Source organism: Rhinolophus sinicus, linkage group LG14, assembly GCF_036562045.2.
Source record: "Rhinolophus sinicus isolate RSC01 linkage group LG14, ASM3656204v1, whole genome shotgun sequence".
Lineage (NCBI taxonomy): Eukaryota > Metazoa > Chordata > Mammalia > Chiroptera > Rhinolophidae > Rhinolophus > Rhinolophus sinicus.
Window position 1 is genome coordinate 42,921,526 of NC_133763.1, and position 25,345 is coordinate 42,946,870.

The following is a 25,345-nucleotide window of genomic DNA, read 5'->3' on the forward strand; positions in this document are numbered from 1 at the left end:
ACCCCTATTTTTAAGGCTGAATCTTGCTAGCAAGACACAACTTCTGCAAACATGGAAACCATTCATCTGAGAAGTTTCTCTTCTGATATCACTGCTTATGAAGTTAAATTTTGAAAAGCCTGAGACTTGCCTATAGAAAGTTCTCGTATTCTACCTGAAGGAAGTTTGACAGCATAAAATCTGTGTTTTCTTACCTGAAAATCACGGATATAAGTCAGGAAAAAACCAAAGAAGGAAAATGACATAGACCATTCTGCTGCAGTAGTTATCATGTGAAGCACATAACCCTTGTGTGACAATGGAAAGAAAGAACAGTTCTGTGACATTTCATTCAAATGAGCTGTCAATTTTCTCAAATAAAAAACCCATAATACTTATAAACCAATCTGCCTCCTGAAAATAAACCCTTGATATATTGCACCTATCTCCAGAGCTACAGGCAGACATTAGGAAAGCCCTCCTAAATGATCTAGCTATCCTACTTTTATCCGGAGCAAATCAAAGTTCCATTTGAATAGCTAAGACAGGAGATCTTCTAGTCTAGTCAAGAAGTCATTGCCTTTCCCAAAGCTATAAGAGTCATTAAATGCCACTAAAAAGAGTTTAAGTAAACAATGCTCATGATAAACTTAGTGCTATTTTTAGAGCATTAACTAATACATGGATTATATTTTAGAGAATCTTATAAATTCTCACAAACATGTCCTACCTAGGGCTGATTTCTTTAAAAACAGTTTAAAATAAAATACCACTGAGCAATTGGTGAAAACAGATGAAATCATTTAATTTCGATTTAGTACCATGTTTCCCAGAAAATAAGACCTAGCCGGACCATCAGCTCTAATGTGTATTTTGCAGCAAAAATTAATATAAGACACGGTGTTATATTATATTATAGCGTATTAAGACCTGGCCTTATTTTACTACAATATAAGACTGGGTCATATATTAAATTTTGCTCCAAAAGACGCATTAGAGCTGATGGTCCTTTAGGTCTTATTTTTGGGGAAACATGGTATATGTCCTTTCTCTTTTTTCCTCAGGATCAAAGATGCCATCTCTATTCAGATATGCACTATATTGGAACTCAAACACAGAGTCCATAATAATAAACTTCCAGATAACAAAAAGTGGGGGACATTTTTTCAATTCAGTAAACAAGTATTCTAATAATAAAAGTTCTCAGTTGGGTATATTGTATACTATATCCATATTTAGAGGAGTCAATTTCTGAGAAAACTCTTTGCCATCACAATTCTCTTCATGTCTTAAAAATGGCTGCAGACCACAGCTGACAGGAGAATATGGATGGTTCTACATAAACTCTATCCCATATAGAAAATAATCCTAATGCATAACTGATTATTCTACTGAAAAAAGTTTCATTGTTATTGATGGAAAAATACATCAAAATCAACCAAAACTGTCATCTTCACTATAAAACGAAGTTTTACAGACTCCAGGTTCTTACTTTGTCCTCGGGGTTCCAGTGCAGTTTCTGTACGACATCAGTGCCGAAACTGCCACTGTACAAAAGTGATGAGCAAGTCAGCACTATAAAAAGAAAGTCAAGGAAAAATCTCAGCGAAGACCTGTAAGTTTAAATTAGATTAGAAAATCGCTTTAAAGGCCCAAAAGGATTACTCATACATTTGTTTTCAAACTCCAAACCCATTTTCTTAGAGACGTCATGTTACATGGCAGTAGGAACATTTTAAATGTGCCCAGAGGATTGCTATGAAATGGTTCACAAGGTCAACCCCTCGGAGCTCAGCCGTTTAGCAGTTCTATCACAAGCTTCATTCAGCTACATAATTGTTCTCGGGAAGGGAGGGCTCTGATTCATCCCTCACATCTCTGAAGTCTGATGAGGCTGTTATAAACATGATCTTTGTTCCCAGCCCAGTGACTGAGGTCCTTTGTAAAATTTGAATTTCATGTTTTAAATCCTTTAATTTGGGGTTACTAACCCCAAACCTCACTGTCCACAAGAGACCTGCTTACAATATGCCAAGAGTGTTCACTTAAATATTATTATTTAATTCCCTTCCAAGTGTAGCCACATTTTACAGCAAAGGATACTGCTAAATGCACTTACTCCACACCAGACGACTGCAAACAGTCTAATCCAGAAGACTTGTTTGCCATGAATTTTGGGCTGCATTTGGTAGGAGAGGATGGTCTGAACAAACATGTATAATGAGCCCATTCCAAAGGTGAGCACAGCTCCACACACATGTACAATAAAAAAGGTGGTTTTCTGAGCGGTAGAAAGAAGAAATGAAAATGAAAGAAACTCAAAACACACTGCCAACACAATATTTAAAAGCACAAGCCAGTGATTTCAAAATAACATTCATTGAATTTGAAAGCTCTGCAGATTCTACAGATTACTTCCGGAAGGAATTTTCTCTCCGAGCACTCAGCATAAACCTGAGGATTACAGTAACACAAATTATTTCGTGTGCCACTGCTGAAAATATGAGAGTAATTATTTATTTACTCATTTAATGTTTGTTTACTTGGGTGCCTTTTATATGTTAAGCACTGTTCTAAGTACTCAGACATATTGGTGAACAAAACAGACAAAAATCTGGCCCTTAGAGTTTACATTCAACTCTAGGAGCATAAACAATAATAAACTTGAGAAATAAATTCCATGGTATGCTAGATGGTGATAAGGGTTACAGGAAAAGAGCAGTGCAAACTATGGGGATTAGGACGGTGGGGAATGCCGGGAGTAGTGAATTTCCATTTAAATCTCATTTAACTCTAAATGCAATTAAAAGGCTCAAGAAATTAAAACATCCCCCTTGGCTTTAGTTTTATTGGTTTTAAAAAATTACACAAAGGATTATCATAAATTGTAATTTTTTTTCTCCTTTACTTGACTTTCTTATCAGTATCCACTTACACTTCACTTTTTACTATTTATACCATTTGCTTAAAAAGCGATGACAGAAGCTCTTGAAAAATTCTACAATGGTTTTCGGTTGAACCGCTCTGTTTTTCTAAACTGATGCTGTCTGTATTTCCCTGGGTTGAGATGGACAGTACAGCACTTGGCACAGAGGGTCTGACCAAAGTAACAAGAGAAGAGAGCCTGAGGGCTTGGTTGCCTCACTTTACAATCAACTGTGCTAATTCACAAATACAGAGCCAATTTTCTTAGGTGAAGGTGTAGGAAGTTTCTAGTATAAAAAAGTAAAATATAACAATTTATTTGCCAAAGGCATTGATGTTCTTTTGGAGAGAGAAAGGACTACTTAGGAGCATTGGGAAGACAAAAAAAAAAAAAATCATTATTATCACTACTCTGTGTAACAAAGGGGGGAAAAACCATTCAGCACTCATAAAACATTACTATAAAACGGTATTATCTTTTTGGTTTATAATTATGTGAATTTATCTATACATATGGATAAAGGCTGGAAAATACAGGCAAAAACGAAATTAATTATTTTACAGTTAAGAGCAGGAATATGGGTAAACTTTCCACCTTAAAAATATTGTCACATATATTGATGAAGCTAAATACAGATATATCCTGATCAATGTCCCTTGTGAGCAATACACAGTTCTATTAACACAATCCTATGGATTAAAAAGTAAAAATAAAGAATGGAGAGCATTTACTACCATGTTTTTCTAATTAAAATAGAGGTATTATAAAACTGGTTTTAATTGGCCATATCACTGCTTAATAATACAAGGTTTGACCAAACAATACGGTGAATGTTTAAACAAAAAAAATTTATTACAGTAAGACACATTACCATTAATCCCCCTCAAAATACTCACCCTTGCTTTGAACACACTTATCCCATCATTATTGCCATTTTCTTAAGGAGTTCTGGAAGTCTTCTTTTGTGAGTGTCTTTAGTTGCGCTGTCGTGGCTGCCTTGATGTCCTAAATCATTTTGACTTTGGGGAGGAGCCAGAAGTCACACGGTTCCAGACCCAGTGAATAAGGTGGATGAGAACACATGGTAATGTTTTTATTTCACAGAAATTGCCGCACACCAGAAGTGATGTGTAACATGGAGCACTGTCATGATGGAGGATGATTTACGGCACACTTTAAAATAGACCTTCTCTCAACTGTAGCTCACACCCAAATGACTGCACTGAATACATTGAAACTTGTCAAAGACTGTTACTAAGGTTTGACACGTCGCTTCCCATATTGAAGATCCCTGCCTTTCTGTTGGATGGCATTCGGCAGCAGCACTCACCAGTTTTTGATCACAACAGAAAGGCTTGGTGTCACACATCTCTTTTGGTATGGCAATTTCTGTCAAATAAAAACATGACGGTGTGCCTTTATCCACCTTCTTCACCAGATCTGGCACCATACAACTTCTAGCTCTTCCCCAAAGTCAAAATGATCATGAAAGGTAAACGTTTTGAATCAATTCAGGATATCAAGGCAGCCATGACAGCGGAACTAGACACTCACGAAAGAGGACTTCCAGAATTCCTTCAGAAAATGGCAAGAATGACGGGAGAAGTGTGTTCAAAGCGAGGGGGAATACTTTGAGGGGGATTAATGGCAATGTGCCTTTTACGGTAATAAATTTTTTTATTTAAACATTCACCATATTATTTGATCACATCTTGTACATTTAATTTTGTTATTTTAGAGACTAGGGAAACAGCAAACAATCTTCAAATGGGCAAGAGGTTATCTTTTCAATGGAATGTCTAGAACCTCTGGGACTGGTTCTACAGGAATGTGAGTTTTATTTGGCTTTGATTAGGCTATTTTGCAAACAAAACTTGTGTTATGATAGAAGTTATGGGGAGAGATATAACTTACAGAAAACCGATAGTAATGCAAATAATTCACATACATAGCAATGCAAACTGTGTCCGGCTGAATGCAATTAATTATCACTTGTGAATAATGATTAGTTTTGCATCTATTTGTAAATTCATTTTAGCATTCCTCATCCAACTATAAATATGTAATACTTTGACTTCTCCTTTGAACTGGTTTGTAATATGTACTATTTCTCTCATTAATTAATAAGTTAAATAAATATTGGACATGTACAAAAGTCATAATTTTATCCTCTTTAAAAATATATTCTTTACTAAAACAAAGACAAAAACTTATCCTTGACAAAGACAAACAAGAGAAATTAGAAATATGTGATCAACGGCAAATGTTTTATATAGAACTTATAAATTACACATTGAGTGGTCTATAATATTTACATAAAAGCAGTTAATAAAATTTAAGAACTAATCTTCTGCTTACTTATCCTTATCCCCTCCAAAGTCCTCTTGAGGATAAATTTTCTAGTAAGAGAGAATGCCATGTGACAGTAAAGGCATAAATTACAGTTATGCTGCCACAAGCTAAGGAACGCCAAGGATTACTCACAACCACCAGAAGCTACGAGAGAGGTATGAACCGATTCTCCCTCTGAACCCCCCAAAAGAACCATCCCTACCCACACTTTGATTTCAGAATTCTGGCCTCCTGAGCTTTGACAGAATACATTTCTGTTATTTTAAAGCCATCCACGTTGTGGTGTTTTGTCATGGTAGCCCTAGGAAATTAATACAGATTTCAGCCTACTTATCCCTTCCAAGTTTTCCTGAGGATAAATTTCCTAGGAAGAGAAAAATTCCTCTCAGTAGGCACTGAGTATACTTGCTATGTATTTGTTTTCCTGAATATAATGACACACTTTTTTTTCAAAAAAATTTTGTACTTTTTAAGTCAGATTTTTTTCAAATGCCATATTATAATTATTAGGTGTCTTTAAATGCAGACAACCACTGTAATAGCAAGATAATTTTTTATTCATCCTGCTTAGTTCCTTTGGCCTCTCTCAATAAGTTACTAAATATTTAATGAGAGCATGTGTGTGCTAAATACCATGTTAGTTGTTGAATACACAATGGTGAACAAAAGTGTTGTGCTTAATATTAATGAAGATATATATCAAATAAAATATTTTTAAATAAAATTTTATAATAGGCGCTATGAAGAATTTGTTCCCAGAGGCTTGGAGAACACAAAGAAAGAAAACTTGAAATACATAGGAGCAAGTCTAGCCACACCAAAGATTTCCCTGAGGAATTACAGTCTGCTCTGAGATCTGAAAGATGCCTAGGCCTGGGGGTGTGGAATGTCTCACGGAAGAAACAACATGTGGAGTTAAGCAAACTTGTCTTATTCAAGGAACAAAGAAAAGCCACTGTTGTGGACAATGGAGACACCAGGAAGGGGAATGATGCAGTGAGGCTGGAGAAGGAGACGGCAGCCAGATCACAGAAGACCTTTGAGTTAATTAAGCAATTTGGCAGTTGCCAAATTTCTTTTTCTCTGTTGATTATAGCTCTTTTCATGTAAGTGTGAAGCTACAGATCTTTCCACAGGGGGACAGGGAAATAGAGGGATATGTATATATGTATTTCCAAAAGATTACTTTGGCTGTTCTATTAAATTAAAGGGATGTAAGAGTAAATGCTGAGAAACTATTAAGGAGGCTATGGCAGGAGTCCAGAGATGAAATCTAAACTGGTTGAGAAGGAGACGGTAGGGATAAAAGCGGAGATAGAAGTGGAGGGAAGCAGTTGCTTACAAGAGATGCTTAAGAGATGCACCAACAAGCCCTTACTTTGAAGCACAGCGCTAGCCTCTCTTCTAAGTCAAGCTCTGTAACTGTGAACCTGCTTAGCTCACTCAAAGGTCTGGTATGATCAGGGTGCTGTCCCCCTCCAGCTTCATTCTGCATCACTCCCCTTCCTCATGTCTTCATTGTCCATAACGCTGGATATATGTATGACAGAAAGAAATTTCTATTGTGTTAAGACACTGAAAATGTGGGCTTTGTCACAGCAGCAAGCACTACCCTAATATCCCCTTGGATTATAACACTAGAGATTACCAGTGTTAACCACGCTTAAAAAATGAAAAGGAGCGAGTAATCAGAAGCATTATAGGAATGGAGAACTTTGAACACGAGACAGAGACAGAATATGCCTCTGTGTGTATTTGTATGAGTTTATGTCTGAATAGTTATTAGATCTCTCAATAGGTGTCTAATGGAAACTTGAAAGATTGCAGAAAGATTAATCAAAAAGCACCACAGGCCCAGGATGCAACCAGTAGTGCCGAAGATTTATCTGAAAAAACAGCAATGGAAAGGAATGTGGACAGATTGCAAATATCTGGTGAAGGTTGACTCCTACTTTAACATTAAGAATTCCCTGCGAAAAAGCTAGAAGAGCCTCAGATCTTCCCATTACTTCCTAATATAAGAGCTGGGTACGTAGGAATGCAGGCAATCAATGGGAACATCTAAACAAGAACATAAAATAGGTAAATGAGTATAAATTGTCAGGCATGTTTTTAAAAAAAGTTAAAATCTGTAATTGTGTCACTTATAATTTATAGCAATTCTTACTGGTCTTGGAGTAAACTCCAACTAAGTAGTAATAAAGAGTCTAACAAATAGAATCCTGTGGATCCTTAAAAAATCAGAATAATTTATATTTGTACAAGAGATTATTGAGAACGAAATTTTCTAATTTGTGAATGTAGCTATTTCTAAAAGGGTTGAATAATATCAAAGCAGTGGAATTCTATTTTGCTAAGGCAAAGAAACAATAAAGCAAGTAACAATGTTTCAGGTTTCCTTTGTAACATGTACATTTATGTACTTCAGGAAAACATCTGGATTAAAACACAAACCTGGAAGTTGGCCACAAGAGAAAGTCCTAAACAACTCAGCAATCCAAGTACAAGGCCAGCCTTGTTTAATCTGATGATACAATTGCCTTCAGGATTCAGAGCATGAACTTGCTTATAACGAACATAAATGGTAGCAACGCCTGGGAAGAGATAATCCAAGAAACAAGCAATAAATAACCAAGGAATGAAGTTGGCAATAAAGAGTTCACAAAGGTCACGTCTATCGAGAAACACAGATTTTTCCTTTTAAAGTTAATCTGAGAGAAGAGAAAAACTAAAAACCAATAAAAGCTGTAGATTTCAAAGGAATTTTAAGGTTGGACTATGTAACTACTGCTATCTGTAGTGTGACTGAGCAACTCATTTGCCTCCCACGAGCCTCAATTTACCAATATTTAGGATAAAATTTAAGAGATAAGCTTAATGCTTCTAAACATCAATCTTTCTGAACTCTCTAACGGTGTTACATAAAACACAAAATATTCTATATGACTGGCATTCAAGTCTAAATTAATTAGTTGTAGAATACGGATAAAATGTGCTTATGCATAAAACACCAAGATTTCTTGCCTCAAAAAAAAAGAGAAAAAGGTTACTCACTTCACTCTCATTTCATTTTATTTCAAATTACTACAACATGGCTCAATCAGACACAGCACTTACGCAGAAAATAAAAAAATTTTACCACCCTTATTAGTGAAGAAAGGGCCAAATCGAACTTTGTATTGTAAAAACATTGTCAAAGAACTCAGAAGTGCAGAAAACATAGCAGAGACATGATTTTGTAGACATGGTTTTGAAAACTTTAGTTGTAAGATGAACTTCTATACATTGAGTCATTTACTTGACTTTACTTTCTGACTTCATATGGAAGAATGCAAATATTTAAAACAATCATAAGTGGTGGAAAAATAGTATTTTGGTAAACCATTAATAAAAATTTGGTTCCAAAAATAATTAACAGTAATGTAAAATACTATAGTAGAACTCCATTCCTTTGGCATTAGAATATCACTCAAAAATCAAAACATGGTTCCATCGCTATTCTCAAACTTCTCAATTATTTATCCTAAAGGAATATAGTTGGGGTTAGTTGTGGTCAGTGTGTTTACAGCTGTTAATCCTCTAATCGTTGCTTAAGAAATCTACTTAAGGCCTCAAGGGATATTTGGTTATACTTTACAACTTGTATTTGAATGAGTAGTCAAATAGCCTGATGAATTTTTTTCAAGATTTATTTCCATAATTTAGTATTTCTAGAAATTGTCTTTTAAAATGAATATATATGTGAGCAATAATTTAGCGGTAACATTCCCTCGAGTATAGTTCCTGCAAAGTAAAACAAGTAATACAGTAATATCTAAGAAAAGGAAAGGGCAATTCAGCTATTCATTTTGATTGTTAAAACGTCACTCTTATTACTTACATAAAACTGCGGCGAAATTTAACATTGCCCCAAACAAGCATTTTTCTGGAGCTACTGTACCAGTGTCACTGAAAGAAAAAAAAAAAAAAAAAGAAGGTACGTGGATTTCTGATACTAGATATACGTGTACACATGTGTTTCTTCTAAGGGATAAGAAATAACAGGGCTTACTTCAAATCCTTTATCTTTTTTATATAAGTTCAGCTCATAATTTTATAATGGGACATGACAACTTGACCTCACAATTATTTGCCCAGTTCACTTTTTTCTCATACCATTTAAGATGATTTCTTTTTGACATCATAGAAATCAGTATAAATTGATTTAAAAAAAAAAGCTATGCTTGGCATGTGAAGGATGCATTACTGACCTATATCAGTCAGCAGATGTGTTCATCTGTCTCTCCTGAACAGCCCCTAAACATCCCAGGTCCTTTCACAACTGTCTTTTGTCATCTGTTGTTGACTCTGCCTATAATTCAATTAACACAGAATCATTTCCTGGTCAATTAAAAAAATATTTATCAAGCACCTACCATGTCACAGACAGCATTTTAGGGACAGAACATGGTGGTAAATAAATGAGACAGAGCCTTGCCCTCCTGGAGTTGCCATTCAAGACCAGTTTTGAGGCCCCTCCTCTCGATGGCCTGGGCCAATCCTCTAGCAGAACGCTGACTCCCACAGCATTCTGTCCAGACTTCCGTTAGAACCACTTAGCACACTGTACTGCCCGGTATCTGTGTATGTGCCGGTCTTTCCGGACAATGTGGAGTACACAGATCCAGGCCAACAGCCCTCCACTGACTAACTGAAACCTGGGGTGCGTTCTCGTATCTCCTTAAAACTATCCCCTATGTGCAAAATGGGGCCATTCATTCCTTCCCAGCCTCTTCAGATCAACATGGCTTTTTGTTGCTGTTGTTCCGTCTACCTTTCAAGTTAGCAACAATAATGTGTAAGTATTATTCTCATAATCAGGCAAAACCCCATCATTTAAACAGTTGTATTCCAAATGATGCTTCTGTTTTGGATTACCCCCAAAGTAAACAAAAGCATGCATTTCCACGATGGCTGGCTAAGCGGGGCTCCTTCCCTGGCTCTGGGACACAATGATACAACCTGGCTTCCAAGTGAGAACAGCCATGCCCATTCCCTCATCAGCATAGCCCTCACACCAGTGGGCATCACACTATTTTGATCACACACCAGAAAAAAAAGTCCGATCATGCAACTTCAAAATGTATGTATTTATTATATTATGCATATGTATTAAATATAAGTTTAAATATTTTGAGATTAATAAAATATACATAGAAGTGCTAATAATTTTTTCTCATCCCCCAGTGGTTAGTCTCATGCACCCTACTTGGGCACCAACTAAGAGAACACCTGAAGCCCACTTGCGTAGAATTCTCTTTGAAATGAAATTTACTTTCAGTTATGTCCTTAGGGGCTATAACAATTAAATCTTTTACCGTGTTTCCCCGAAAATAAGACCTAGCCAGATAATCAGCTCTAATGCGCCTTTTAGAGCAAAAATTGATATAAGAGCCAGTCTTATTTCACTATAAGACCGGGTCTAATATAATATTATACACAATAAATATAATATATAATATAATCTAATATAATATAATACCAGGTCTTACATTAATTTTTGCTCCAAAAGACGCATTAGAGCTAGGGTTTCCAGGTGGGAATTCCCGCCTGTTCTCAGGAATTTTTTTCACTTTCCCATTCCCGAATCCCGAGATATAAACTGTTTTCTGTTCCCCATAATGAATCATTTCCACAAAGTGATGGCCAATACTACCAACCACCTGGATTCAAGGAGCCAATTTTCCTGATTTCCCGACCAACTTTTCTTGGGATTCAGGAACACAAAAGTGGAAAAAATTCCCGAGATCGGGCAGGAATTCCCACCCAGAAACCCTAGCAATAAATAGGGAAAATGCCTAAGAGATACGCTGTGAGTAGTACGTTTATTTCCCATTGTGGGTATTACTGGGTTCAAGGAACTGATTTTCCCTATTTCCCAACCAAGTTTTCTCAGGATTTGGGGATGGGAAAGCGAAAAAAATTCCTGAGAATGGGTGGGAATTCCTGCCTAGAAACCCTAATTAGAGCTGATAGTCCAGCTAGGTCTTATTTTTGGGGAAACACGCTAGTTAGAGTCTATGAACTGAAAGAAACTATGCAGAGTATCTAGTTTAACGTAATCATTTTACAGGTGAAGGAAATGAGCCTGAGAAGTCAAAATAAGTACCATTGAGTTTAAATATATTAGAATGCTGGGGAAAGCTATTCGGATAACAACACTCAGTTCCTTAGAAGAAAAATAAAAAGGTAAAAAGACAGGGACATAAAAGGAAGTGTCTAGTGTACTATCAGTCAAAAAAATCACATGCAGGGGCTAGCCTGGTGGCTCAGGCTCCATGCTCCTAACTCCGAAGGCTGCCAGTTCGATTCCCACATGGGCCAGTGGGCTCTCAACCACAAGGTTGCCAGTTCAATTCCTCGAGTCCTGCAAGGGATGGTGGGCTCTGTCCCCTGCAACTAAAATTGAACATGGCACCTTGAGCTGAGCTACTGCTGAGCTCCCGGGTGGCTCAGTTGGTTGGAGCGCATCCTCTCAACCACAAGGTTGCCGGTTCCACTCCTGCAAGGGATGGTGGGCTGCGCCCCCTGCAACTAGCAATGGCAACTGGACCTGGAGCTGAGCTGTGCACTCCACAACTAAGACTGAAAGGACAACAACTTGAAGCTGAACGGCACCCTCCACAACTAAGATTGAAAAAAAGTCAAGGAAAGTACACACTGTTCCCCAATAAAGTCCTGTTCCCCTTCCCCAATAAAAAAATAAAAATAAAAAAAGTAATTGCTGTTTAAAAGATTAAAAACAATTGCAAAAACAGCAATTACTTTTTTTTAAAAATCACATGCCATACCAACAGAGAACTGAAACTTTGAAAGAGAACTCAGATGGCCTCTCACATTATTTAGAGCGCTTTAAAACGAAAGCAGACAAGTTCTCGAAGAGGAAATAAAAATGCCAAAGGACCCACATGAATCTTATGTATGTGATCTTCTCTTGGGATTACTAAAGAATGAACTGACTCTTTCAGCTACCGGTTCCTCTAGCAAAGTGGGAAACAGAGATGATTCTTTACCAAATTAGTCCTAGAAATGGAACCTTAAATTCTAACATATCTTTGGGTTTTGGAAATCTTCCCCCAGGGCACCCAATATGTTGATACCCTTTGTGTCACACCATGCCACTGTGGAAGTAACAAATGTAGATGACAGTGCCCTGATCTGACACTTAAAAACAAATAAATGTAGCCTTTTGAATGTTCATCCTTTAAAAGTGTACTATTTTCTGGTTAGAAAGGTTATTTCTCAGAAGGCAAACAAATAAACAAAACAACTACAACCACAGGAAAACAAACCAAACTCTGGAAATGCACGAAGTCACTAATGACTGGGGAGTGGGCAGGAACTGGAGGGGGTTTAGGAAGAGACGTCCACTTTTTACTTTTATACTCACTCTAGTACTCTTTAAAATTTGTTATAATAAGCACATGCTGCCTTTATAGTTGGAAAAAAAGAGGGTTACACATAGCACATGCTAATGAGCATCCATCATTAGTAATTTTGAAATTTCAAAAATATTGCCTATAAATTTTGATACTTAATGTGTCAGAAAGATCTAGAGAACATGTCATAAAAAGTCGGAGGCCAGCCTCTAGAGTCAAACTGCCCAATCAAATCACACCACTCAAAAACTGAGTCGTGTGCCTTTGGACAAATAACTTAACCTCCCAGGACCGCATTTTCTCCTCTCTCAAATGGAGTAGTAATTCCAACCTCGAAAGGTGTTTGTAAGAATTCAATTATTTGAGACCTGAAGAATGCTTAGAACATCACCTGTACACAGTTAAGCAGATCAATAAATGTTTGTCATTACCATCTTTTAGTATTATTGTTGTTGGCAGCGTTTTTTTAATTTTACGGAGAGAAAAATTCCAATTCTAACTTCTGAGACAACTTCAAATACTTATTTGGAAGACAAGGCACTAAAGTGTCACAATTCACTAAGCAATTCCTCAAAGGAATCTCAGCCCTCTGTCTCCACATTTCTCTATCTCATAGAAAGAGCCAAATACAACTTCCCTGTTACGTTCCTTTTATCACTGTAATGCTAAACATGAAATTTGAATTTTAAAATGTTAACATTAAATCTCGGCTTCAATGTGAAAATATGAATGAGACGTAAAGATTCTCCTATAAAATACATTTCACTGACCTGATGTAAGGCAAAGCAGGGTCAACATGGTGGAGGGTTATGGCAGTAATGTATGAAAATATGAAAGCAGCGGCAGTCCAAATTACAAGGGCTGAAGGAAGGAAACTGAGGCCTTGCTGAAACCACCACATCTCAAACAGGTCTTCTGAAGTAGAAAAAAAACAAATTACAAGAAGTTATTTGCAAGAATTTCATCTAGTCTACTGTAGCCATCTATTCCCCCAACCTTGGACTTATTACCCCGAGCTATTCTACTTCTGAAGTCATTCCTACACCGTCTACTAACACCTGTCCTCCTTTGATTTCTCAGTAAATGAAACCAAGACCCACCCACTTGCCATATCCCGAAGCCTTCTTTCTCCCCATCTTCCCATACATAATCAAATACCAAGTACTGTGTATTCCACCTCCTAATTTCCTTTAAATCTACCTCTTCTCTCCGTCTTCACTGCCACTACCCTGCCTAAACCACTATCACTTCTTGGCCAGCTTATTATTATAACCTACTAAATGGTCTTCCTCTAGTCTGGACCACAACCAATCTAGACTCCACCCTAAAACCTTCTAATTCTAAAATACCCATCTGACCACCTTATCCTCCCACAAAGAATTCTTCAGTGCCTCCCCTACGCCTTTATAAACAGTCCTTCCTCCCTAACATGCTTTAGATGGTCCTTGCATTGTCTGATCTCTACTCCCTTTCTATATTCATCTCTAGCCACTCTGTGGCCTCCGAATTCCTTGCTCTAGTTATCATCTCCATCATCATTACAAAAGCAAACAGTGTTTACTGTGTCAACAATGTTACTAAGTGCTTCAAATACACGACCACATGTATTCCTCACAGCAGAATTATAGAGGTTAAGAAAATTGCCCAAGGTCATACATAGGGAGGTAGACAGGATTCAGACCCAGACAGTTCCATTCTAACACCAATCGCTACACTGCCATAGCAAACTTGTTTCAGATCTTCAAATGTGTCGCCCTCTCGCACACCTTCAGACCTTACGTACACTGCTCTGTCGGGACGACTAGACGACAAGGCTATTAGTCCTTCCTCCCCACTACCACCAGTTAACTCCCACACAAGTCCCAACTCTTCTAGCGTCGGCTGACTGTCCCTGCTTTGTTTGCAATAGCACCCTTTACTTCCCACCAGGACACTCATCACACTTAACTGTTACTTGTTTGCTCGTATCTTCTTCACTAAACTTTAAGTTCTGTGAGAGCAGGAACCAACTGTTTTGTTCACCATTGTATTTCCAGCTCCTAAGGACAAAAAGAGAAAGCCTAAATACATACATACCACACATCACCACTTCCTAGCTTACATTCCAGACTGAGGATATCGGTAAGAAATAATGAGTCAGTAATGGGAATTAGACAACATGAATGTGTCTCCATGCATTGAATTTTTAAAAATAAATACAGAAATACTTTCAAATTACTCCTATGCATGTGAAAATAATTTCATGTTTGGAAGAGTATCTTCTCCGTTTGTTAGACTGAAATTTAGTATTTCCCATGAACTCTGTAAAAACTTAACTATTTTCTCCAGTGTGCTCATCTTCCTCATCTCAGACTGACCTTCCAAATCATAAAATCTCAGCCATTTTTGACTTGTACTTGTCATTAACTCTGATCATCTGACTTGTTGCTAAATATGCACATTCAAATCTTGTCAAGTAAGTTTCTTTTTCCTTTGGCCCTAAGCCACCATTACAGACTTGATTTGAGTAATTTCCTGTCTGAATTACCATAATCTCCTCCTTCATGTTCCTTTTTCCTCAGCAGTCTTTAACATTCCAAAAGTTTTCTTCATCTATTTAATTATGACAATTGCTTGCGAAATTCCTATAATGGTTCCCCAGCATTTATCTCTGGGACAATCATTCTCAATTCCTCATAAATTTTGAATTACAGTACTTCTAAAATCTTTAATTTTTCTCCTTTCATCTCTTTAAATGTTCATTTGTTGCTGATAATTCTAATCTAAAATCCTTGAGAGTCTGGTTCCATACGTGTTGGTTCCACTGATCTCTGCACGTCTTTTATGGTTTTTGACTACGAGCTCATATTTAGCTTATCTTAATTAGGAGCATGTTAAACGGCTGAGGTTAAAGATGAACCATTTCAGGGAGGGTGCGTGTTCATTTTTGCCAGGTACTCTGACACATTACTAACTCGGGCCAATTTTAGTTTCTTGGCTTCCAGGTTTTTTAGACCAGGTATGTCAATTTGAACCTTGACTCTGAGTAATGGCAGACCCTGCAGTTTTAGTTTTCAGGTGGTATTTTTATTCCCCCACCTGGAGCTCTTGTGAAAATGAACAAATTTTTTTGTGTTCTCTCTTTCCCAGAAAGGATTTTTCCTAAGCCATTTTTCACTGCTTTTGTATAGATTTTTGAGGGTTCTGGCTGAATTTGGGAGGAAGTGGTTTCCAAGGCTATACAATTTCAAGTAAAAATATTTAATTTTTTTTTTTTTTAATGAAAAAAGTCATGCCCTGAAACACAGGTACCATTTACACAAACTACCTACCATGTGAATGGTACCTCTTGGTGGTACATCTAGGAGGTGAAAGGGGTATGATTTTATCTACTTTGGGTGGGGTCCAGAAAGAGCCTATCACCTGTCCCTAACTGCTTCTGCCGAGCAAGCAAAATTAGTATTTTAATGGTTAATAATTTAATAAACCATTCAAAATACTTGAAAATATGCAGGAATAACCTTTACACAGCAGTAAGAGTGTTTAACAAAATGTTCTTGCATCGCTCACCCACCTATCTTCTCTACTTTCTTTGGTGATCCATGAATCAGAACTGCAGTTACACTTTTTAAGTTTCACAAATACTTAAATGCCAGTGGTAATAAAATGAATTTCTTATGCTGTCTCCTATAAGTGGTGACTGCTAAAAAACGATAAGAAAGAAAATTCTGGATATTCCAAGTGAAGAAAGCCCTAAGCTTCTTTCCGAGGTACACATAACCATCAGGCCTAAAGCAAAGCATAAGAGAAAAACGGTTGTTTTTCTAAACTCTAACTTAACCTTCTGACAAATGTAATATTCTTGTAATGGTTAAATTCTAAAGAGTCTAGAAGTTTGACATTTTTTATAAGTTGGATCGAGTATTACAGACAATTTGGGGAGACTCTGACGATGCACTGCAAATTACAGAGCTGCATTTGCGTGCTGATTTATAAATTAAAATTTGGGACAACTGGAAAAACCATTTCTGTGTTGTGTTTTTCAAACTCATCCTGATGCAAAGCACGGTAGTGTATACAAAGCACTTGCCATTCACCTTTCAGCACTAGGTTCACCCCTGCGATAGAATTGCGCGTAGTACACTTGAGTTTCGCATAAACACAAGGTCACCACAGATCTCAATTTCAAACCTCCTGCCCCCAACCTCCCCACTAAGGAATCTGAGACCGAGAGTGACAACTGCAACACGTACTCAACCGTCGTTTTTGTGGGACTGGGGCAAGGGTTCTCGGTAACGGCTTAAATCCCAGGGACTTGCATATTTAGATCGCTGCCTTCCACCGGAGGCGCAAAGCTTTGGGACGAAGATCACCGCTCCGCTACGCCTGGGGCCCGGAAAAGATGCGGGAGGCGGAGCTTAGCCCGGCTTGGGGCGGTGGGAACCCGGGAAGGGGGGAGAGGAGGGAGAGACCCAGGACGGGGACGCGAAGGTGAGGCGCGGAGCCCTGAGCCCAGCCTGCAGCAGCCCCGGCCCCCAGGAACCCCGGAGCGCGCCCGCTGCCACCACGCTGTCCCTCTCCCGCGCCTCACTACTGTCCCTGGAGGCGCAGCGAGCTGGCACGCGACTCCCACGGCCGCCACGGGGGTGGGGGGCTCCGGGCTGTGTCCATTTCCCCGACCCGCTGACATACACCCCTAGAGCGGGCTGGGGCCGCCCTTCATCCCCTTCCCGGCCTACCTTCCTCGGAGGAGCCCGCCAGCGCCGGCCGCCAGGTCCGGAGCCCCAGGGATGGACAGAGCTGGGGCGGGGCCCCAGGGCGCGCTCCCGCGCAGCGTGGCCCGGCCCGGGGCGCGCTCACCGCTGGCTCCGACCCCGTATCCCTTTACGGCTGTCGCGAAAGTGTCGTGAACGTGCTGCCTCCCATCAGAGTCACCCAGTCGGCTGGAGGCGGAGGGCTTGTTTCTCCGGGTGTGCTTGTTGGGGTCCGGGTAAGGCTGCGGGGCTCGGTCTTGGGAAAACCGCAGGGGAGTGATGGACGTGCTGGGGAACGCGACTCTTAAGAGGGGTGGACGGGGGGGTCCCTGCTCAGGGGTGGGGCGTGGGAATCTCCTGTGTGTGGACTCGCGCGAGGCGGACGCCGTCCTTCCTCGCGCTGGGTGGCCTCGCGCGCGGAGTTGTGGGGAGGACGAGGGGCGAGCGCCCCTCTGGCCCCAGTTGGGAAGATTGCGGTGGCCAAGTGCCAGCGCGGGAGAGGGGCCGCGGTGTGCGGGCCGGGGTCGCGGCGGGGACAACCCCGCGGGCCGGGGCTGGGCGGACCGACGGCTGGAGGCGCTGCCAGCGCGGAACCGACCTTGCCCGTCGTGTCCACACCCTCCTGCTCGGCTGCTGCGAAGTCCACCGCCGGGTTGCATCCTGTGCCGGGCTTGCCCTCCCTTTGGCATGCGGGGCTGGTGTTGAGTGGTGGGGACACGCTTCTTGGTCAGCAACTTTTCTAGAAATTTCAGTGTCTATCGACAAGCGCTGAGATAGCCAGCGAGGGTGGACTTGAGCAGTGTTCTTGGGAGGAGGAGAAAGGACCGGAGGGTTGCTCGTGGTGTTTGCCAGCGCTCCCATAGACACTGGATGAATGGGGTCTTTACATTTAGCCGCGTTTAACTTGTTTCCTCCGATCCGGTGCTTGGCGTTTTTGTGTCATTTTTGCCGTTTGCATCATTGGTATTGAATATATAGTTTTGCATCGGAGTCGCCCAATTCATTAATGAATCCATATTACTGTAGTAGGCAAATTCGTAGTTCTTTAAACAAATGTTCGTGTCTTATCTTGTAGGTGGACAAAGAATAAAGATTCGGTTTCTACTCTCCAGCCAGTAGGAATACTATGTTCAATGTGTGTGTCGAATTGAGTAATCACGTAAGTTAGACTGTGGTGAGGGCCTTTAGAGCATAGCATTACTATTGTAGAATCATTGGCGTTCACGTAAAATTACAGAGATTGAGGTTCTAAAAGCATTTTGCTGCATATTCGTTCTATGCTGAGAAAAACTAGTCAAAGCGTGTGTGCTTACACCCCTCCCACTTAAATAGGTTAGATAAATCTGCCTCTGGCATTAACTTGTTTGGACAGAGGCGTCTTTGTTGTCCAGTTAATAGATTATTGCTGAATATTTACAACTATGGTTTCAATAAAGTTGTTCTCTTTCCTCTCCCACATCCAATCTCTCTTACAAATATACATTATGGACACTATTACGCGTTTGATACTTGACTGTAAACTTTTTTTTATAACTCCAATTACATTCTGTTGCATAGTCAATTTCTTTTCTAGGCAGCAGTAAACATGTTCTTGAAGCTAGCTGGAAGTGCTGGTGACGTTTTTGAGGGTCATGCCGTGCTGTCTTTTTTAAGGGAGTAGGAAAATAATTTATAAAATGCCAGGTTTTTGCTTTTTCTTTCCTTGAGGAAGTTGTTCCCTAGTTTTAAGGAATGCAAGATTTCACTTTGGCAAAACAGGAGATCTACATTGTGTTACCCAGTACTGTTTTTGCTTCCAAGTCTACTGAAAAGGCTTTTGTTTTCACTAACTTGTTCTGTGTATCACTTGTTAAATAATGCTGAGTGTGATCCTGTGAGCCTGTCTGTTTTCTCTCTGTTTTTTAAACTTGCTTTTTATCGTTTGCTCTGCCTCCCAAACAGTGTTGGCCATTAGTAGGGTTCCTTCCTTTATTGCCATAAAGGTTGGAAAGAGCTGTGCAATCACCAACTTCTGTGAAAAGACTAAACATGCTGCTGAATCAGTGCAGTTCAAAACTTGGCACCTTTAGGCATGGGGGGCTGGGAATTTTGGAATCTCGAACTGCAGGTTGGATGTTGTGTAAGCTTATCTAGTGCTCTACTGAGTGGTGGAGATTCCTTTTTTAGTGTGATACTTGTCAGATGTTCCCCAGTGCTGATCACAGGAGTAGTGTAGGTTGCGTGCCATTACCCTCAGCTGCTGTTAGCACAGATGTTGCACATCGTAGATTCAAGGTCCACAAATTGTGTGTGATTTTAGTAAAAGTACTCACTAAATGTCTGATTATATTTTTGTACCTTTGTTGGACTTTTCACATAAATATTCATGCCTGCACAAAGAAAACTTTTTTTGTTGTTTAACCATATGTGCCCCCTCCTCTGGACTCCTACAAGTCTGTTCACAGCGTGTTATTATAACTTAGCTGTTTCCAAGACTCCCCTACCCCCACGCTTGGGCTTCTTGTGGGCATGGATGGCATATTTCAATCTTTCTGTTTCCTCAGGGTCTAGAACAACTAAGTGATCATTAAATACTAGATGAATCATATTTGTTCATTGTTCCATGAAAAAGTACTAATTACCTACTTAGGTATGGTTTGAGATTCTGGGAAAATAATGTTGACAGGCGTGGCCCCTGTGTTCGAAGAGCTTTGACTAGTGTGGGGAAAAGACCAAAGCCACCACCACCAATAATAACAACCCAAAAAAAGTTCAAAATGTGATAAGTGCTATGAAAGGACTAGTGAACCAGAAACAGGTTACAACAGAGGAGGGAAATTTTCTGATTACAAGTAGAAAAGTTAAAGTAGGTCTACGAATGCGATCGATATCGTAAACTGAATTCCAGGGGATGGGAATTTTTTACAGTTTAAAATTCTTACCATTATGATTTATGAAAACATATGCTCCGTTAACAAATAGGCTGTGCTATAAAATTACAGGCTTCTTTATAAGCTCATTGGTGGCTTTCCATAACATCAGAATAAAAATTCCTTGCCATGGTCTAGTAACCTCTACATTGTCTGGCTTTGCAAACTTCGTTTTATTCCACTCTTTCATCTGGTTTACTACCGTCCAGACATGGTGATTTCAAAGGCACCTGCACAAGATAAGTTGTTTCTTGCCCCAGGGCCTGTTCCCTTTTCTTCGGCTCTTCCTCCTGCTCTGGAAATGGCTAGTTCCTTTGGTATAAATGCTACCTCTCAATAGACTTCAACCACTTTACCTAAAATGTGCACCCTCAAGTATTTTCTGGCTCCACACTTTTTCCCTCATAGCACCCATCACAATGTGTAATGTTATTTGCTTGTTTACTAGTTTTTAGTTATTTTTCCACTCAACCCAGGAGCGGGGACCATTTCTGTCTTGTTTACTGCACTCCGATATTGACTGAATGCATTTGGAACTTGTAATCCATTTTCTCATAAAAACTTAACGACTGGTGGCAAGATTGCTAGGCTATCCAGCAATAATTTTCATTTCTTAGATTATTACTTTTTTTTTTTTTTAGTTTCCTGTAGTGTGGCAAGAAAAGGACATTTTTGTGCTCACCCTTTCTGCGTAGGCCTGGCTCAGATAAAAATCGCAAGTGACTAAAAATGATTTTTGTAATATTTATACCTCCTTTTCATATTCCCATCCCACATCCTTTTCCCCTTTCTCTTTATTTATAGTCTAATCTTCCTATTGTAGTCACCTATCCAGTCCTGCCTCCTTGAGAGATGCATGCTTTTCATTTGCTGAAATTCGGAAGCTCCTGTTTTTTCATGAGATGGTTTTCATATCAATAGCCTCTGAGTCTCAGGTGTGGCTGGGGGAAGGACCTGTGGCAGTGACTTCTGTGTCTTGGTATTTGTTGAAAACAATGTAGGTATCTATATGTCAGAGGCTACATGTATCTGAATTTATATCTGCAATCTTGTTGCTAATAGCTTCACAGAGACAATCTTGCCAAATTGAAATGGTCACAAACTCATTGCCTTTTTTGCTTATATGAATCATATAATGGCTAGATCTAGAAAGGTTTGCCAAAATGTAGATTTTTCTAAAAGAGAAATAAGAGGTGAAAAAAAACAAAACAAAAAAACAACAACTAGGTCATCGGGAGAAAACACTCAGAAGGAAAGTATCACTTTATCATACAGTCCTGCCAAATGCTCAAACTTAAAACCATTAGATCAGTTGCTTGTAGCTGTTTAGTGCCAAAAGCAGGCCTGCACCATCAATATGTCACTTTATTTTTTTTAATAATAGAGGAATGGAACACTACAATAATGAAATATAAATTAAGTTGGCTCAACTTTTTATTCACACTTTAAGTGTGAATTCAATTTCATATGAGCTGGTCAATTATAGATTATAGCTCACCAAATGTGAAAATGCATCATTCAGTTTGACCATATAAGATTTGGCTACCACAAAGCTAAGTATTTTGGTGATTATTCATCTATCATTTGATCTAAAATGATCCTGTAACCAGTTGATTAACATTGTATAACTATGGCTTAAAAACAGTTTTAATCCATTGCTTTATGACATAGTTAGATGAGGGGAAGAATTCTTTGAAATAAGCTTTGATTTGCCTCGGTTTGAAAATTATCTCAATATTTTTATTTCAGAGTACTTTAGTTACATTGTTGCTCTGGTGATCTGGTGATACTTTTGAGATTTTTGAAATTTTATTTAAGGCAGTTAATGACAAGTTTTTCTGAACCAATTGTTGAGATACATGGTTGAGATTTTAGATGTTGCTTTAGCTCATTAGTTACATTGAAATTTTGGAATTTGTTATTTATGGGAATAGAGGAAAGAATTCCTGGGCATATTTTGATACTAGGTCCATTGTTGAAATGTCTAGACCCTGTATCACATTCTGTATTTCATAGTGCAGCATTTCTGGGAATTTCGTATTGCTTTCTGGATAGTTCTCCACGAGAAGAGCAAAGTACACCTCACTTGGTTCAATGCCACTACCCTTTCAGCTCTATTAAGATAATTCCTTTTTTTTTTTTTTTTTTTAACTTTCTAAATCCTTTTATGGCTTCTCTTCCTCCTACTCACTAATGATGAATTTCCCACAAGGTTCTATTTCCTTTTTCTTTCCATACTTAAGCCCTTCAAGAACTTTTCTACTTTTTAGTCTTTAGCTAGACTTTAGTTTCTAAGTTGATAACTTAAAATTTTCATCTCTTACAGAAATTTTAATCGTTTGATTTTGTCGAAAATATCTCTACCTGAAAGTTGCATGTATGTGTCTCACCCCCGGCCCTCATTCCTCCCCACCCCCATTTTTCGTTTTCCGTAAAAATAGGGATAATTAATAGTCCTTACCTTCTAGGGTTGTTGTGAGGATTAAATGAGTTAATACAGAAGACGTGCTTAAATTTTTAGTACTTAGTAAGTGCTCAATAAATGTTAGCTATTAGCAAATGAAATCTAATTGAAGACCCATGCTATTCAAGTCATTCCTCTGATACTAATACTGATGTGCTGCTTCTTTGGTATGCCTTTGGATCTCAGTTTTCAAATATGTGAAATGATTAGATCATTTCTAAGATTTCTTCCATTGCACTACTGAAGGCAGTGTGAGACAGAAAAAAAGATCCCTGATTTTCTGATCCCTGTTAGATATTTATTACTCTGTTACCAATTTGATTTTTTTTTAAATTTACTAGCATTGATGTAAATAATGGCTGATGATTTTTTGTTTGTTTTCAGGTAAAGACCAGCTACCAAAAGCTATAAAAGAAGATAAACTATTCTCTCCAAATAACAGAAAGCCAAAGCCCATGAGTGGGCATCGGTCAACAAGGAAACGATGTGGAGACTCTCACCCGGAGTCCCCGCTGGGCTTCGGGCACATGAGTACTCCGGGCTGTGTATTAAATAAATTGTTTCAGTTACCTACACCGCCGTTATCAAGACACCAGCTAAAGCGGCTAGAGGAACACAGATACCAGAGTGCGGGGAGGTCCCTGCTTGAGCCTTTAATGCAAGGATATTGGGAATGGCTAGTTGGAAGGGTCCCCTCCTGGATTGCCCCAAATCTCATCACCATCATTGGATTGTCAATAAACATCTGCACGACTGTTTTATTGGTCTTCTACTGCCCTACAGCTACAGAGCAGGTAAGAGAAATTTCTTCACAGCAGCTACGAACGTTTGTTATAGATCAGAAACACTGGCTTTGGCATTTCTAGGTCATTTTAGCTAAAGATCAGATAGATAGTCGGACAGCTGTTTTGTCAACTGTTTAAAAATATCCTATTACACATACTGTTAGTAAAACTCATGTCAATCACCTACTTTATACACTATGCTTATGAGAAACGAGAAGTAAAGCTGGACTCGGATCCTAGTAGATAATGTTAGCAGGGATTGACATGTAAAAGGTTCCTTTTAAAATCAGTAAATCTCAATTCTTTACAAAAGAGTTTTTCTTTTCTTTTTTGTTTTTGGAATGTTGGATAAAGTCTTAGCAAATTTAAAATGGTCACGGAGAAAAGTCTGATAGTTAAAAGTCTGTGGCATGGCTGTAAATTAGTCTTATCAAAAGTGTTTTCCTCGCCATTCCACGGACAATTGTTGAATATCTCGTTTTCTATAAACATATGCGACTGATAGACCTCAGGTATTTCTCTATTATTCTAACATGACAACAGAAGTGTAAGAAAAAGTCAATATAATGTATTTTCTGTATATCCTGCAATGGCTGCTATTAAGAAAGGAAGGAAGCTTGAAATTGCTTACAAAGACTCTCCCTGGGCCTTGTAAATACAAGTCTCTCTACTGCTGTTCCCTTTTTTACCCTCTGTACTCATTACGTAAAACCGAAACTGAAACTAGAACCTTTCATCACAATGGGTAAATTGATGTTTATGTCTTTGGTTTTAAAATTTCTTTGTCAAAAATGAACTAAGATAGTTAGGTAGATGAAGAGAATCAGAAACATTTGTTGTGTCCACGTTACTCAGAATGATCCATCACAGGGAACCCAAGAAAATAGGAGCAGATCCTCAACTGAAGGCCTCATAAGTGATTCTGGACCATGTGTCACAATGGCCACAATTCCTTGTCTTGTTTTAAGATTGAAGTAACAATTTTTTTAAAGTAGTCTTTTCAGACGATTTGTTAAAATTGTCACCATTTAAACCCTCTGTCTTCTGTTGCTATCAATTCATAGTTACTTAGTTGGGTGTTTTTTTTCTTTCAGATGCTCATTTCCCCCTCATTCTTGAATAACTTTAATTTTTCTTTACCTTACAAATCTAGTCCATACAGATTATATGGACATATTTCTGGTTTTTCTTCACTTTCTTAACTATCTTGCTTTACGTCACTCGGGAAACTTAAAAAACAAAACCAGTATGATTGCTTAACTATTGTTGGGTTAGTTTCCCAGGGTAGTCACTAAAGAGTAATATAAGACAGGGCAGGGTGGATAAGGGCACTGGGACGTGACCAGCTGGCTGGGGGCGGGGCCCCGCCCTGTTCTAGGAACCTGTACCCCTGGGGCACAGGGGAGGGCCCCGGCAGGTGAATCAGATGGTTTCCAAGGGGATATTCAGGAAGCAGTCTCTATTCTGGCCCAGATCTAGCTGATGGGTCCTGCAGCCATTAGGCAGCAGTCGTGTCTGGAATAGTCTCTCCTCCACAAATACCGGGGGTGCCAAACAAATGTATAATGTATACACGTGGACACTTTGGTCAGCGTTGCTCAAGCAGTAGTTTTTCATAATCAGAAGTGTCTGGACGCTGATGGTAACCACTTTGAGCACCTCTTGTAATTGCAGAAGTCAGACGTGACTTGTATTCATCTTTTGTTATCGGTAGATAATTGAGTATTACAATTTTAATACAGTTTTTTCCTTTCTTAAAATGTGTATACATTTTGTTGG

At 39.0% G+C, this 25,345-nt stretch overlaps 2 protein-coding genes across 12 annotated transcripts in view; one reads left to right on the forward strand and one right to left on the reverse strand.

The window, feature by feature from the left end:
* Positions 1-17,532, reverse strand: part of DRAM2 (DNA damage regulated autophagy modulator 2) — a 31,410-nt gene extending 13,878 nt beyond the window's left edge. The window contains exons 1-9 of one of the 6 annotated variants that reach the window (XM_074319313.1): positions 17,394-17,532; positions 14,624-14,714; positions 13,446-13,590; positions 9,508-9,608; positions 9,138-9,205; positions 7,712-7,851; positions 2,083-2,260; positions 1,472-1,554; positions 195-287 (exon numbers count right to left, since the gene is read on the reverse strand). In XM_074319313.1, the coding sequence (XP_074175414.1) occupies positions 195-287; positions 1,472-1,554; positions 2,083-2,260; positions 7,712-7,851; positions 9,138-9,162 (519 nt within the window). In that variant the 5' untranslated portion in view covers positions 9,163-9,205; positions 9,508-9,608; positions 13,446-13,590; positions 14,624-14,714; positions 17,394-17,532. Of the gene's footprint in view, positions 1-194; positions 288-1,471; positions 1,555-2,082; positions 2,261-7,711; positions 7,852-9,137; positions 9,206-9,507; positions 9,609-13,445; positions 13,591-14,623; positions 14,715-14,991; positions 15,856-16,907; positions 17,041-17,393 lie in introns of those variants that run through there. The other 5 variants (XM_074319312.1, XM_019730450.2, XM_019730449.2 and 2 more) reach the window with 5 other exon arrangements.
* CEPT1 (choline/ethanolamine phosphotransferase 1) overlaps positions 17,517-25,345 on the forward strand; it is a 33,806-nt gene continuing 25,977 nt past the window's right edge. For 2 of the 6 annotated variants that reach the window (XM_019730444.2, XM_019730445.2), the window contains exons 1-2: positions 17,517-17,644; positions 23,166-23,575. In XM_019730444.2, coding sequence (XP_019586003.2) covers positions 23,237-23,575 — 339 coding nt within the window. In that variant the 5' untranslated portion in view covers positions 17,517-17,644; positions 23,166-23,236. Of the gene's footprint in view, positions 17,645-18,483; positions 18,568-22,643; positions 22,695-23,165; positions 23,576-25,345 lie in introns of all 6 variants that reach the window. The other 4 variants (XM_019730448.2, XM_074319311.1, XM_019730447.2 and 1 more) reach the window with 4 other exon arrangements.